This window comes from Lutzomyia longipalpis, chromosome 4 (genome assembly GCF_024334085.1).
Source record: "Lutzomyia longipalpis isolate SR_M1_2022 chromosome 4, ASM2433408v1".
Lineage (NCBI taxonomy): Eukaryota > Metazoa > Arthropoda > Insecta > Diptera > Psychodidae > Lutzomyia > Lutzomyia longipalpis.
This window is the reverse complement of record NC_074710.1, coordinates 20,383,585-20,398,134: the sequence shown is the minus strand read 5'-3', so window position 1 is coordinate 20,398,134 and position 14,550 is coordinate 20,383,585. Positions and strand designations below refer to the sequence as shown.

Genomic DNA, 14,550 nt, shown 5'->3' with positions numbered 1-14,550 from the left:
AGCAGAAGTTAATTTTCTCACCCCTCCAATGGGGACTTTTTCATCCCCTTGAAAGGGGGTTGATTTTCACTCGACAGAAGTGTGATTAAAATTAAGTTTCTCGTCTTTTTTTCCCCACTCCCCCCTGGCGAAACTTTCTCCTGTTTTCGGATTTTCAACGGGAATTTGGTTTTGAATAAATAAATTCCTTATCCGATGCCGGTACATAAGAAAAAGTCCCTCCGCTCCGTTTCAAACCCCCTTTTCGGGTGTTGCTTTCAACACTTTTCTTCCCAACATCACACCGCGTTTTTTCTCCTTCTTCTTCTTCACCCCTGGCGTCAGCCTTCTTCCACACAGCAGACACTGAAAATGGAGTGATTTACATTGAATTCATTCAACTCTCTCTCACCCCTCAAACCCCTTTTTACGCGCGGAGGTTTTCCTTTCACGCAGAGCGAGGTGCCAAAGTGAGGAAGTAATTTAAATTTAAAATCAGTTTTCTCCACCAATCTCTCGCGCATTTTTTTTCCTCCCTTATCTTTCGGCACTTTCTTTTATTCTTTTTTTTTCTTCCTCCCATTATGTGGATTTTTTGGCGGGAATTTGCAACCAAACATCCACGCACACACACAACATTCAAGAACATCTTAGAGCATACAAAAGAATCTCCCAAAAGAGGTCCTCGCACCATTGTTTGCACACAGAGAATCTTCCTTGAGGCAGCGTGGCGCTCAAATGGGAATTTCCGGTCAATTATGTAACAATGAGAATACCTCGCATCCTCCAAACAATCCATTTCTCATGCACAAAACATTCACAGTGATGAGGGAAAAAAAAGCAAAAATCCACGAGCCTTGCGTGGGATCTGCGGTGTAGCCCATTCCCATAAGCAAAAATGAAATTCAAGAAGAAAATACGATGAGACATTTAAATTCAAAAGGAGATACGCACGACCCTCTTTTCGATTTTTTTTCAGGCCCTTCTGCTTCTTTCTTGCTATCCCTCAAGACTCCCTAGTGACCTATTGCGAAGGCACCGAAGGGTATGGAATTGTGACCACACTGCATGAAGGGCAGAACGAAGGGAAATTCCATTGGAGGGGGTATGAATCCCAAAATTGGATGGTATGCAAATAGAAATGGAAATTTTCACCGACAAGGGACACTTTCGGAAATTATTCGATCAGAATCAGGTGATGGTCGGATACCTTCGAGGGACATGTTGGCCTGACCCACCTGATTTGCAATGAGATTTTCAAGAAAAGTCAATTAATTTAAATGTAACAGTCTCACCTTTAAGAAAAAGAAATTAACTTTGACATATTTTCTTCTCGTGGAATAATTATGAATTTACGTATTTTAAAGATTAAAATAAAAAGAATTGATGATTAGGGGGAAGCATAATCATAGCCTAAGTACAACAGGGCCGTGGTTTATGTTTTTTTTTTCAAAAGAATTTTTTCTTATTTCTTCGAAAATCAATTAAAAATTTCAAAAAAAAAGTCTGAATAAACTCCTTCTGTTCCTATTATTTTTTTTTTAAGGTCCTTTAATAAAAACTTGAAAAAAAAATAGAATTAATATTAAAAATTCTCGAATTACTTATTAATTTAATTATTAATCCCTTCACACATTGGGATATTAATCAACATATTAAACATTGATTAACCTATATACCTACATATATAAGTAACGACCTATACAAGAAAATTCCCCTTAATGAGAAAAAGCATTTTCCTTCGCAGCATCACAATGAAAAAATTCATGAAAATTGATTGCCATCCCCCATCAATTTGTGGGAGAAAATCCCTTTTGTTGAAGCATCTTCCTGGCAAGAGGAAAAACATTTTTTCTTCTTTTTGCCTCAAGAAAAAAAAAGGAATCTATATATCCGCATTGTATTCTATTTGTGTGTGAGAATTTACGGCTAACACCTCTAATTCATCCTCTTTTCTTGCAGTACCGCGGGGGGTGTACCGGTAGGAGTGGGAGGGTGGTATGAATTTTGGTAGGTGCCGCAAAAAAAAGGTAAATAAATATGGTGAAAGCCGAAAAGGATAATCCGAATTTTCCTCTTCGATATATGGTATTTTTTCCACCTTGGCTGTTATTCTTCGGCAATGGATTAAAAGACCACGAAGAGATGTTTTTTTTTCCACCTGGTTTGTGTGGCTCAAAAGAATTTATCTCATATTGTACTATATATAAACCAGAAAAAAATCATTAAATATCGAATGGGAGGAAGGAGTTTTTTTTTCTCACTGAATATTTACACCTCATCCTTCCTTTTTCAACGTATAAAAAGCACACAGAAATGAAATCCCGGCTGGCAATTTATGTGTGTGTCTGTGTGCGAGAAAGTTTTCTCTTTTTGTCTAAAAGTAAACATATAATTTTCTTTTAATTGAAATTTATTGCTTCGTATGCTGTTCAACATAAACACGAATTTATTCGATTTATCAGTGAAATACTTCGTGCACTTTTGAAACACATCCCCCACCCGCCTAATGTGCGCCCACAACACCCTCCACGAAAAGCTTCTCCTTCGTATATAGCATAATTTAGGGGAGAAAGTTCTCCAAATGCAATTCGTACGTAGTTTGGGGTGCTTAAATGAATTTGTTTTGTATACATATATTACATTTTAACTGTGATTCACAATGACTAGTTGGCTATATAATTTCGGTGTTTCTCAGCGATAAGAGTATTACATTTTCATGTCATATGGCTTGTTTTTCCCTCCATCTAATTGCTTCGCTATTTGAGAATTATTCTCCGTGAATTTCTTTTTCTTTCTTTCTTTTTTGAATCTCAAAATTTTCTTCCAGCGACGATTTGAATTTGCAAAATGAGGATAAATATATATGGATGTAGGTATATTTAAAATGGGGAATAAATGGGAAGTTCTTGGAATAAAGATGGCCTTCGGCGAGACACACAGACTGGTCGAGGAGGAATTTATTGCTGGGACTATTTGAAGGAAGTTTGTAAACATCAGAGAGTTACGATGCTCTAAAATCCACCCCTTTTCCCACATAGTGGTGTGTGTTCGATAATCTTGACCAAGGGTTGATGAATTCCATCCAGAAGGGAGCTTTCTTCCAATTTTTTAACGTTTGACAGTCCATTTTCTAACTATTCATATTTTTGACGTTTATTTTCGAACGTTGGAAGATTCTTTTTTAACGTTTTATGTTCATTGTGTTTTATTTCTGCAATGTGACCCCGGATCTAATTTTACTAACGTTTGATGTTCATTTCACAATCTATTTAAAATTTTTAACGTTTTTCGTAACGTTTAATGATTATTTTGTCACTTATAAAGTCTGATTTATCATTTTTAGCGTCTATCGTTGATTTTTCTAACGATTGATGATTATTTTCTACGATCTTAGACATTTGAAATATCAATTTAGAATTTCGACGTGCCTTTCAACGTCTGACGTTCATTATATAAGATTTCTAAAATTTGACGTTTCTTTTCAAATGTTTGAAGTATTTTTTTCTAATTATTGACATTTTTTTTTCAACTGTCAAAGTTTTTCTTAACGTCTGATTATTTTATTTCATTTCTGTAGTCCTTTTCACCATTTTAAGCATTTGTTGTGGATTTTTTTAACGTTTGAATTTGTTTTCTACCTTTTTAAACGTTCAACGTTTGCTTGAAGCTTTTTTTCTACTTTTTGACGTTTCTTTCTAACGTTTCAAATTTTTTTAAATTAAAATTTATTTTTCTACAAAACTCTTCCCTCCAAGATGTAATTTGAACACTTATCAGCCTCCTCTGTACTTGAGAAGAAGAGCCCATTTGGGAAGACACACAGGGAAGACACATTGAGAAGATTCTTGGGAAAATATCCTTGTGACGCCCATGAATTTAAGATGAAGGAGCTTCTCGTTAACCCCATCGAACGTCTTGTTTTCTCCCAGCAAGGAATCCCACCACCCCCAGTTCCCGCAAGGTATCCACACCGGAACCCCACCAAACCCCCGCCCCGAATGCAAACTCCCCAACCCAGTTAGATTTATGATGATCTTCTCATGCCGATGTCAATATAATGGTGATTGTGATTTATTGTCTTTCCACTGTCAAATTATTCAATTCATCCTCCTCTTTGCACCACGACGACATTTCCATTGGAAAACTCCTCGTTCCACCACGTAAAATTTTCTGCAGAGAATTTCGCTCCAATGTGCGATGGGTTTTGAATTTAACTGCCGCACATCGCAGCGATGTGGGATGTTTTTAATGTATTTCCAAACCGCTTGTTATACTTACTAAAATTAGCTGGGCGGGCGTGTTAAATTTAATGTGTCTTTCACGAAAGAAAAAAAATTTTGCGTCATTCACACAAACATCGGACCGACATCTTTTTCCATCGCTCATCGAGGTATTTGAGGCGCTAACAAAACCCATAATCACTTTATTTATGCTTCAAGTCAAATTTTCCATTTGCCGCGTGAAAATGTACCCATCACACCACTCTGGGGAGAAATATGCGGAAAGAGATGAAGCATGGAAAAATGTAATTGTATATAATATTGAAAGATTTTTATGTCTTGGGTCGAAATCAGCATGATATAAGACATAGAAAAATACAAAAAAAAAATTCAGAATTAGAATGATTTTAGTTAAAATTATTCTTCAAAATTATCATGAAATCAAACGTTTTTCAGGTCAAAAACTGAAAATTAGTTAAACGTCTAATGCGACACATTTTTAAGATAAAAAAAAACCTCTTTTTTTCTCCAGTCCGTAATTTTTTTGCTGGCTAATTTAACATATTCCCCACATTTTCTTTTTCCCCATACAAATTCACCATCTTTGATATCCCGTTTCGGTTGCGCACCACATTCAAATTAATATCTTCTTTATAAATATCCTGTCCAATTTTATTAAATTTAATTAAAATTCTCTTCTATCACTACATAAATCAAAAAAAAAATAACTTCATTAATCAATTTATATTGTTTTATTTTTATTTTCAAACTACGAACAACCCCATTCCCCATGAGAATAAATGTTATTTTTTTGTTATTACCACATGAATGTTGGGGACAGAATTAGGGGTTGGGATGGAGCCCCCTCAGTGTATTTGTGGGAGAGACAAAAGAGCATCCCCGCATGTTTGGCTGTGATGAAGAGGGTGGAGGGATGGTGTTAAAGCAGTAATTAAAGCTATACACTTTAGATAATGCAATTTCCCGTGCAGTCCCCGAAAATACTTCATATGAAAATTGAACTAATTGCAGAATTAAATTCATCATAATTTTCCACCCACACAGAACTCACTCTTTGCGAATTCCCAACAGACGCGCGCGGGGGTGGATAATAAATAAATATTGCCACCGTGGGGGTTTGAGGGAGCTTTTTCAACTTTAAACTTTCTCTGTGCATTTTGCAAATGATGACAAAGCTCTGTGGACAAATTTGTGCGCTCCGAATGGAGTTTCATCCACCCCCAGCGGCCCCCCCCCCCAGGGGACTCTGTGGTGCGGGGGGTGTGTCTGTGTGTTAGTGCGGAATTTTATGGGGAACAGTTTCATACACTCAAAATTCATTGCAAAACACTCACTGAAATTAAAATAGAGGCAAAATATTGACAAGGAAATTAATGTGATGCTCTTCTGTGTGATGAACATTTAGCTGTGTTTCTTTCAGACACAGCTTTTGTGTACCGAGCAAAATCGAAAGTCGTCAGATCGGGCTCAAACTTGGGATGAGCACGAATTAGGGTCCCCACATTCCAAAAAACGTATGCGCCAAAAAAATTTTTTTCCGGCCGGCCGTCCGTCCGGCCGTCCGTCCGTCCGGCCGTCCGGCCGGATCATAAACTTAAATTGCAAGAGAACGGTGATAGATAGAGACTTGCGGTAAACGGCAAAGTTTAAATATCGACCTGAAGAAATCCGATTATGAGGTCAAATCCACCCCCCCACCCCTCCGTCCGCCATTTTGAATAACCTCAAAATTTTGTTTTCACTATATCTCAGCCGCTATTATAGCTAGAGGGCTGAAATTTTGATATGTTGTAGGGGCCATCAAGACCTTTCCAACGATACCTCATTTTCGAAAATCGGTCAAGCCGTTTAGTCAATATGGCCGCCACAATTTTTCATCGAAAATCGACCATAACTCGAAAACGGCTTGACCGATTTTGATCAACCCGGGGTCAAATGAAAGATCTCAACAAACCCTACAACTCTCTAGAACATCAGAAGTTTCAAAAGTGACCGCTAGGGGGCCAAAAATCGAAAACAAAATTTTCGATTAGTTTTCGATGAATATCTCGAAAACGGCGACATAAATTTTTTTCATTTTTTGATATGTTGTAGCTGACCATATTATCTAGCTTCATGCCGAAAATGAAGAAAATCTATGGATCCGTTCTCGAGATATAGCCTTCCAAAGTTGGCATGTCATATCTCGGGTTCTACAAGTCCGATCTTGATCAACTCAAGCGCAAATGAAAGGTTTCGTGAAACCCTACAAATGTCTAGAACATTGCAACTTCGAGAAATGACCGCAAGAGGCGCTAAAATCGAAAACAAAGTTTTCGAAAATTTCGAACTCGAATTTTTCGAAAATGGCGACATAAATTTTTTTCATTTTTCGATATGTTATAGCTGACTTCAAGACCTTTCAAACAAAAAAAAATTTATGAAAATCTATGGATCCGTTCTCGAGATATGGCTTTCCAAACATTTCTTAGGGTATGACTTTTCAACTTTTCCCGACTTTGCGCGTATTTAAATTAATTCGCGTTTAGGTTTGCTCTCACAAAATTGGTACACTGAAAGAAACACAGCTCCCGTAAGCTTGGTCAGCTTACCAGTACATTTTCATTTAACATTCAAGAGGAAATTTTAGCTAATTGATGCTCTCGGGAAAAAAAAAACATTCCGCTGCCCTTTTTAAGGGGAAAAGGGAAATTGGTAGAGTTGGTATTTAATTTTTTCTTTATATTCTTCATGAAACAGTACAAAAGAAAGGGTTTTGGTGATTTACTCGTCGAAATCAGCATAGTATCAGACAGTTTGTGGCTTAAAAAATTATTTAAACTATAAAGAAGTCATTTAGCTAATTTTTATTCGTCGAAATTTGCATAAAATCAGTAATTTTTCAGCCCAAAACACTGAAGAAAATCATAAACTTAAAAAAAAAAGACATTTAAATGCTTTTTTATGTCGAAATCAGCATGATATGAGGCCGTTTATGATTTATTGAACAATTTCGCTTTCAGAGAAGATATTTATTTAATTTTTCTTATCTGTTTGAAATCAGACATTTTTCAGTTAAAAAAAAAACTGAGAAAAAATTCATTTCAAGACATTTAATTGATTTTATTCGTCGAAATCAGTACGATATCAGACACAATTCAATGTTCCCATGTATACTCTAATATTACTCAAAATGACTTCTCAGAATTCACATTAGAAACAAATATTTCCTCCAAATGAGAAAATTCGAAAATTCACCACAAAACAACGACGAGTGACGTCAGTGGGTAGTTTTCCCACGGAAAATCCCATCATTTTCCCGGGAGGAATTTTGTGGTGCGCAAAAATAATCTGCGAAAAGTGCCAAATCATTGTCAATGGGTGAGAAAACATGGCGAGAAATGAGTGCAAAAAGCTCAATTTTGTCTCACAATGTAATCCAGCCAAACACATGCAGAATTGTGTGAGCCCCTCTCTGTGTAATCCACCCCCCAAATACACATTGAATGTGCTTCTATAGGGGAATGGTGGAAAATTCATCCTTCCGCCCGTGATAGTGAAAATCGTGATACGAATGCATCATGCTTTTTTTTCTCGAAGGGGGATGGATGCGGGTGGGTGGATCGAGCTGAAGGAAAAGAGACTCCAATTGGAATTTTCTTTTCCTTACCGAAGGGTTTTTTTTTGGGGGGGTGGTTTAGCTGAGAAACAGACGGCACAGACGAGAATTTAGAGCACTGCGGGAGCTTGCGAGAGGCAACAAGAAAAAAAAACAAGCAACGAGGGTGAATATCGGGAACGCAGAGAGCGAAGCAAATGTATGGAATTGATGTTGTGACTGGAATCTGATTCGAATTCATGGGGAAAATCCCATCCCCTTCGTGAAAACTACCCCGTTGGTGCATAGAAAATGCAATTTTGAACGAAGAGAGAGAGGAGATTTCTTCGATGATATCGATTCCGAGTGCACCACTACGGGACAAAATTCCCCGCGCATTCTTTGCCCATCTTATGGGAGACTTTGGCAACAAAATCATTCTATATACATATATAATTCATATTATGCACCGTTGTGGAATTCTCTGTGGAAGATTGGATGGCTGGTTGGGGGTGGATTTTACAGGACTTATCAAAATCCTTGCCAGAAATTAATTTGTCAAAGGAAAACTGCAGAGATTTTCAACTTCAATCCGGGACATGCGGAGGCAGCATCTGTTTGCCAACAACCCCCGGGATGGGATTGAAAGTTTGCCAGGGAGATTGAATCTACAATTGCGAAGGATTTCTATTTTGGGGAGAAACTTTATAAAGGATAAATTCTAATTTCACCAATTGAACCAAGAGATGAATTGGATTGCATTAGATTGAGTTTGGAGACGGAATTTTAGCGCTAAAATTGAAGAAAAAAAATGGAAAATAAAACTTTTCAAGGAAATTCTTTCTATTTAGGAGATTTTTTAAGAAAAAACTTAAAATTTCTCAGGAAAAATTTAAGATTCTTGAGTTTTTTAAAGGGAAATTAAAGATTTCTTAAGTAAATCGAGCAAAATGGATATTTTTGATGATTTTTACAAATTCCGGTGCCACAAATCGATTAGAAAAAATCATCGAAAAATGTGCATTTAGCCCGATTCAGCCTGACTAAAGATATCTTAAGTTCTGCTTAAGAAAACTTAAAAATCTTAAATGTTTTTTTGAAAATCATAAGTTTTTTTCTTAAAGAATCTTAGGAAATATTATGAAAACTTAAGGCATTATTAAGAAAACATTAAGAACCTTAAGAAAACTTAAGTCATTCTTAAGGAATCTTAAGTTTGTCTGATTAGTGAATTTCACCCAAAGTTTGTGTAAATTCAAAAGAAAAATTGCATTGAATAATTTTCCATGGTAAAATATGTCTGATATTATGCTGCTTTCAACCCACAAAATCACAAATAAAAAATTCTCAGGAAATTTTCATTTCAAAGGAAATTAATTTTCCTCAAAATAATCTCTTGAACGCTCCTTTTTAACAGATTGTAGCATATGAAAAGCCAACTCTCTCTCTCTCTCTAAAATGATAATCTCCCTAAGAAATGCATCTATTATAATAAAATTATGTGGAAGTATCTTGTGGAACATTTTGGGGGAAATTTAATTTGATGCCTACACCCTCTCTAACCCCTCGCATGACCCTGCCCGAGACCCTGCCTCAATGAGTCCACTGTGTAAAGGAAATTTTCTTTTTTTCTTGCAATACATTAAGCATGATATTAGAGATCTCTGGAAGAATTTCTCTCTGGATCTCTCTCTGGCGTTGGATCCTACAATTTTTATTGCATCAATATATTTCGATTAAGAGCACCCCCGAAGGTATGTCTTAGGGGAGGGTGTACTTCTTCTCTTTTTTTTCTTCTTTCGTCCGTGGTGGTTGAAGCCGGAAAAGTCTCGTGTGGGGGTGTGGGGTGTTCGGTACAAGACATCACGCAGAGAAAATTATACCCACCACCGGAGAGATTCCAAAAGCATCCCCCGCAATACACTTAGACATTTTATGGCATTTTGGGCCTCGTTGGGTCTATGTGCGCGCGAAGGGGGGTGAATACATTAAGCCTCCACCCCACCCATTGAGATTTCCTCTTGGTGAAATTTTCTTTATATATCCAATGGCAGATTTAACTTACCTACGACGGAGGGTGAGACGCAGAGAAGGAAAAAAGTGGAGAAAATAACCCAGAGTCATAATTCAGATATATTAGTGATAAAGTGGATGTTTTCACCCCTCTGCAAAAATTTCCATCGTATGCGTACAAAACCCCGGGGATGTTGAATTCTAGTTTTTCACATTGAGCCCAAACTACAATCCCTACAAAAGGGAATGTGGTGTTGTCGCCCAGATGTTTTTAAGAAAAAAATATTCAGCCTTACCTGAAAAGAGAAGAAAAAAGAGATTTCGTTTTACAAATAAATACCACACAAAAAATCACTTTGATTTTGTATCCTCAACCATCCCCTAAGGGTTGAAGGGGGAGGACAATGCAAGAAAAAATGAAAGAAATATCATACACAACCCCTCAAGTCAATAAAATGGGAATCTTTTGAACGCTAAAGATGAAAAAATAAAATAAAACTTGAAAAGCTTCTCCCACAAAACGATCATTTTGCAAAAAGAGCTGAAATATAATTTTTAAGGGTGGTACGTACAAAATACTCATTGAAATTAAAAGATTTCACCCTCCATTGAAATTGAAATGATTCAAGAAGGGAAAAAAGAGCCAGCATCCAATAAAATAAACCCACAAATATCAACATTTTTATCACCTCTAAAAAACCAATAGAACCCACCCCCGCAGCCGCCCCTTAAAAGCGGCAAAATTTGACTGACTGCTGCATCTCCCTTCCACGTGTGTGTGACCTTTTATTGCCACCCCCCGTGCAACCCCCTCTGTGAAATATTCTCGCAGAATTGTCCCACTTCAATATTTCATGCAAATAAAAAATTCAATGGGTGGCTATTTTTGGAGACCTCCCACCCCCAGTGCGCAGAGAGGCACGACACTTTAATACTTTCTTCCGCATTTCACGTCACGATGTATTACAAATTGGGTGGAAAGACAAATTTATAGCAATACTCGATTTATTCATTGGTACTCGTAAAACTCACTTTTGCGATATGTATGTAATATGTATTTTCTCGAGGAAATGTGCGCGCTGTGTTGCGGAGAAATTGCTTCGACTGAGGAAGAGTTTGTCAGGGTGGGTGGGGGAAGGGTTCTCGCGCGGGGAAAGAAGTAAATTTTCCTCCATTTCACTGTGTTCATGAGAAAAGGCTGGCTTTTGCGGGGGGAATACCGTAGTATCGGGGTCACAAAGCGGTCATTTTGAGGTCACAATGCGGTCATTTAGAAGTCAACAAGAAGTCATTAAGGGATCACAACAAGGTTGTTAGGTGATGAGAGGAACCTCGCTCAAAGGTTAATTAAACTTTAAATACCTTTGTCATTTACTAGGAAAAATAGAATATTTGTACATTGATTTTGAGGTAAAGATGACTCATATCATGCTGATTTCGACTAGCAAAATCTTCCACAAATGCTTTTGGATTTAATTAATAATTTTCTGAGTGAAAGATGTCCGTTTTAGCACGTTTTTTGCATGAAAAAGTTCAGTAAAATTTCTAATTTGAAGGTTAAAGGATTTTCGAATCGAAAAAATGTCGATATCACACTGATTTCGATTAGTAAAATGTACCAAATGTATTTTTTAGTGTTGAAATATTTATTCTTAGTAAAAAATGAATGATTAAATCTTGGACCAGAAAAAAACTGTAACATTACTACTTTTTACTTAAAACATTCTGTAGAACAAAAATGTCTGATATCAAGCTGATTTCTTGATTTCTTGGAGGTTAAATAATCTATGAGTGAAAAATGTCTGATTTTTATTTGAATTCTATTACAAAGAATCTTTAAAATAAGGAAATTGTGGTCTAGACAATTTTTTTAGCGGAAAATCGAGCTAATATTAAGCTGATTTTGACATGGAAAAACCGCCAAATGTCTTTTTTTAAGTTTAAATAACAATTCTATGAGTAAAAAATGTTAGATTTGAGTTTCATTTACTCCAGAAACAATTATTAAAATTATATATTTTTAATTTAAATGATTTTCAAGCAGAATAATGCTTGATATCTTGCTGATTTCTACCATAAAAGTCAGTAAAACATTTTTTTTGATTTTAGACTATTTTTTGAGTTTAAAAAAGTCTAAATTGAGCTTTTTTCCAACTAGAAAACAAATAAGTAAAATTAATACTTTGAAGCTTCAATAATTTTTTTTTATCAAAAAGCAGTTTCATATCATGCTGATTTCGACTAGAAAACCGTCTAATTGTCTTTTTTATTGATTTTGAATATTTTTTTTTGAGTCAAGTGAACGTTATTATTAGGCTCTTACTTTATTTTAATCTAATTTTCGACTAGATAAAAATAACCTAGATGGGATTTTAAAATCTAAAACGAATATTGAGCCAAAAATCGTCAAATATTGTTCTTATTTCGACAAAAAGAATTCCTTAAATGCTTTTCAGTTTAATTTGAACTATTCTGTTCTCGTTCAAGGATCGCAAAGAAGTCACTCCAAAGTCATATAGAATTTTATTCCTTTCTCCAAAAAAAAAAAACTTTTTCATTTAAAACATTTTTTTAATTACTGTAGTCGCCTAATATTCTATTCAAAGTCACCTGAAAGTCTCACAGAAGTCACAGAACAATCACTGAGATAAAAGAAAATGAAAAAATGGGTTAACTAAAAGCACAAAATGCTCTCAGAAGGAAATTTCCCAACAAGAACAATTTACCCTCCACTAAATTCAAAAATAAGATTGAGTTTTTGAAATTGAGTCCCTTCTGCATTCCACACCCTGGGAGAATTTTCCCCCAATGCGTGGGGTGAGGGGTGGAAAAAAAGTGTCCGAGAAAAGGGAGTTTATGTGAAGAAATTTCGAGCATTTAAGAGTGAAACATTCACTCAATCATTCTAATGCGTTTTTTGTTGTTGCTTGACGCTTCTAGTCCTCTCTATTTAGCATTCCACGCGTATGGGGTTGTGCGGGCTTGGATGATGGTGTGACATAAATAAAATTTTCTGTCTCGAGGGGTTGAATGGAAAATATTCTTGTGTGCAAATTTCCATAAATTGATGGCAATTTATATTAATTTACTCTTAATCCATTCTTTGGGGGTACGCGAGAGCTTTCACACAGAGAGAGCTTTTTTCCGCCAATTTTCGGTGTGTGTGTGTGTGAGGGGGGTGGGCGTCTTCATTTCGAGGCTATCGATGGATGAGGGGCGGGGGTACGAGGTAAGGGAGGCGCACTAGGCGGGAGAATTGATGTGGAGAATGTGATGAGATGAAAGAGACTTTGCCGTGTGGAAGAAAATGCATGGAAAAGTTGAGAGGACAGAAAGTGTCTCGTTGAGGCGTCAAGTCACGTTCTGAATTTTTATCCCTTTTATTTCTTCTCCACATTTTCCCCGAAAACCATTCCATGTCGCTTTTTTTTCAGCACCAACACCCACCCTCATCATTCTCACGATGCCTTCGCGCCGTATTGGAATTCCAATAAAATTTTCTCTATTGACTTTCCACAGAATCCACACCTCCCTCTGTCTCTCCGTGAGACTCCATCTGTTCGGGGGAGGGGTGATAGTCAAACCCACCATTGAATTCCACATGTATACCCTCCATTTGGTACCAACCCCTTCCCCCAAAGGAGTGTCTTGTATGCAAAAATATTTACAGACATTTTTCTCCTTTCGATTCCATTGAGATGCATACAATCGCCATTTGAGCTTTCTTCTTCATACCCCCAGCACCAGGAGCTTTGTCACGCGGATCCCAAGGAAAGGGGTATGTATGCACAGTAGAACACCCCCCTCCGCCACCCCAAAGTGCTTGAATGCGAAAAATCTCCGACAGTGCGGGCGAATTGTGCAAATATTTTCTCCTTCGACATTGTCACACCGAAAAGCTCCCACAAAAGCTCCAACGCGAAGGAGCTACACACAAACTAACAAATGACAGAGTTATTCACACAAATACATGAATATTTTCTCTTGTGCACGCCATCAGCATTTATCATCATGGGTTTGCGATAGAGTTGATACCCTCCATTGCAAATTGACACCCAAGGAGCATCGATGAAGTGAAAAAAAAAACGAAGAAGATCAATATGTAGAATTTCTGCGTGGAAGAAGTCAATTTAGTGGAGCATTCCCATGGGGGGTGGATGGAGGGTAGTGGGTGGAGGGTGTGTAAAATGAATTTATTCAACTGTCACGAGCGCGATTATTGCAATGGAGTTTCCAATTGAACAAGCTGGAGTGTGTAAATTTGCAATATATCTCCCCTGTGAAAAAAAGCACACAAAAAAAAGAATCCATATATCTAAAGCTCTCCTTTATTTCCTGCTTTCATGGAGCTTACGGGGGATTCCTTTTACAATGTCTTTTCAATACCTGGAGCTGTTTAATGTTATTAATCTTACAGTGAAAAGTGATTTTTTGAGAAAGAAAATAGGAATTTTATCTTTTTATTAAATTTCTATTTATTTTTATCATTTTGTAAGTGGATAAATTCAGTGTTAATGTTTCTTTTAAAACGTTCAAAATGAATGGAGAAAAATCTTGAAATTGGCATAAAAAAAGTAAACATAAAGAAGTTTATTCGTTTAGATATGGATCAAAATGTTTTTTTGATGAAAGAATGGAGATATGTTTAATATTGTAGAACGTCACCCCTTTCGCGTCCGCATTAAACATTGAAACGTTGATACATTCGATTTATTCTATAGATATTTATAGAAAATA

At 36.6% G+C, this 14,550-nt stretch overlaps 1 protein-coding gene across 26 annotated transcripts in view; it reads right to left on the bottom strand.

Moving 5' to 3' along the window:
- Positions 1-14,550, bottom strand: part of LOC129794686 (protein muscleblind) — a 279,292-nt gene that overhangs the window by 151,794 nt on the left and 112,948 nt on the right. The window contains exon 3 of one of the 26 annotated variants that reach the window (XM_055835528.1): positions 9,420-10,109. The exons of the other annotated variants lie outside the window; for them this stretch is intronic. Coding sequence (XP_055691503.1) covers positions 10,023-10,109 — 87 coding nt within the window. The 3' untranslated portion in view covers positions 9,420-10,022. Of the gene's footprint in view, positions 1-9,419; positions 10,110-14,550 lie in introns of those variants that run through there. 26 annotated transcript variants of the gene reach the window in all.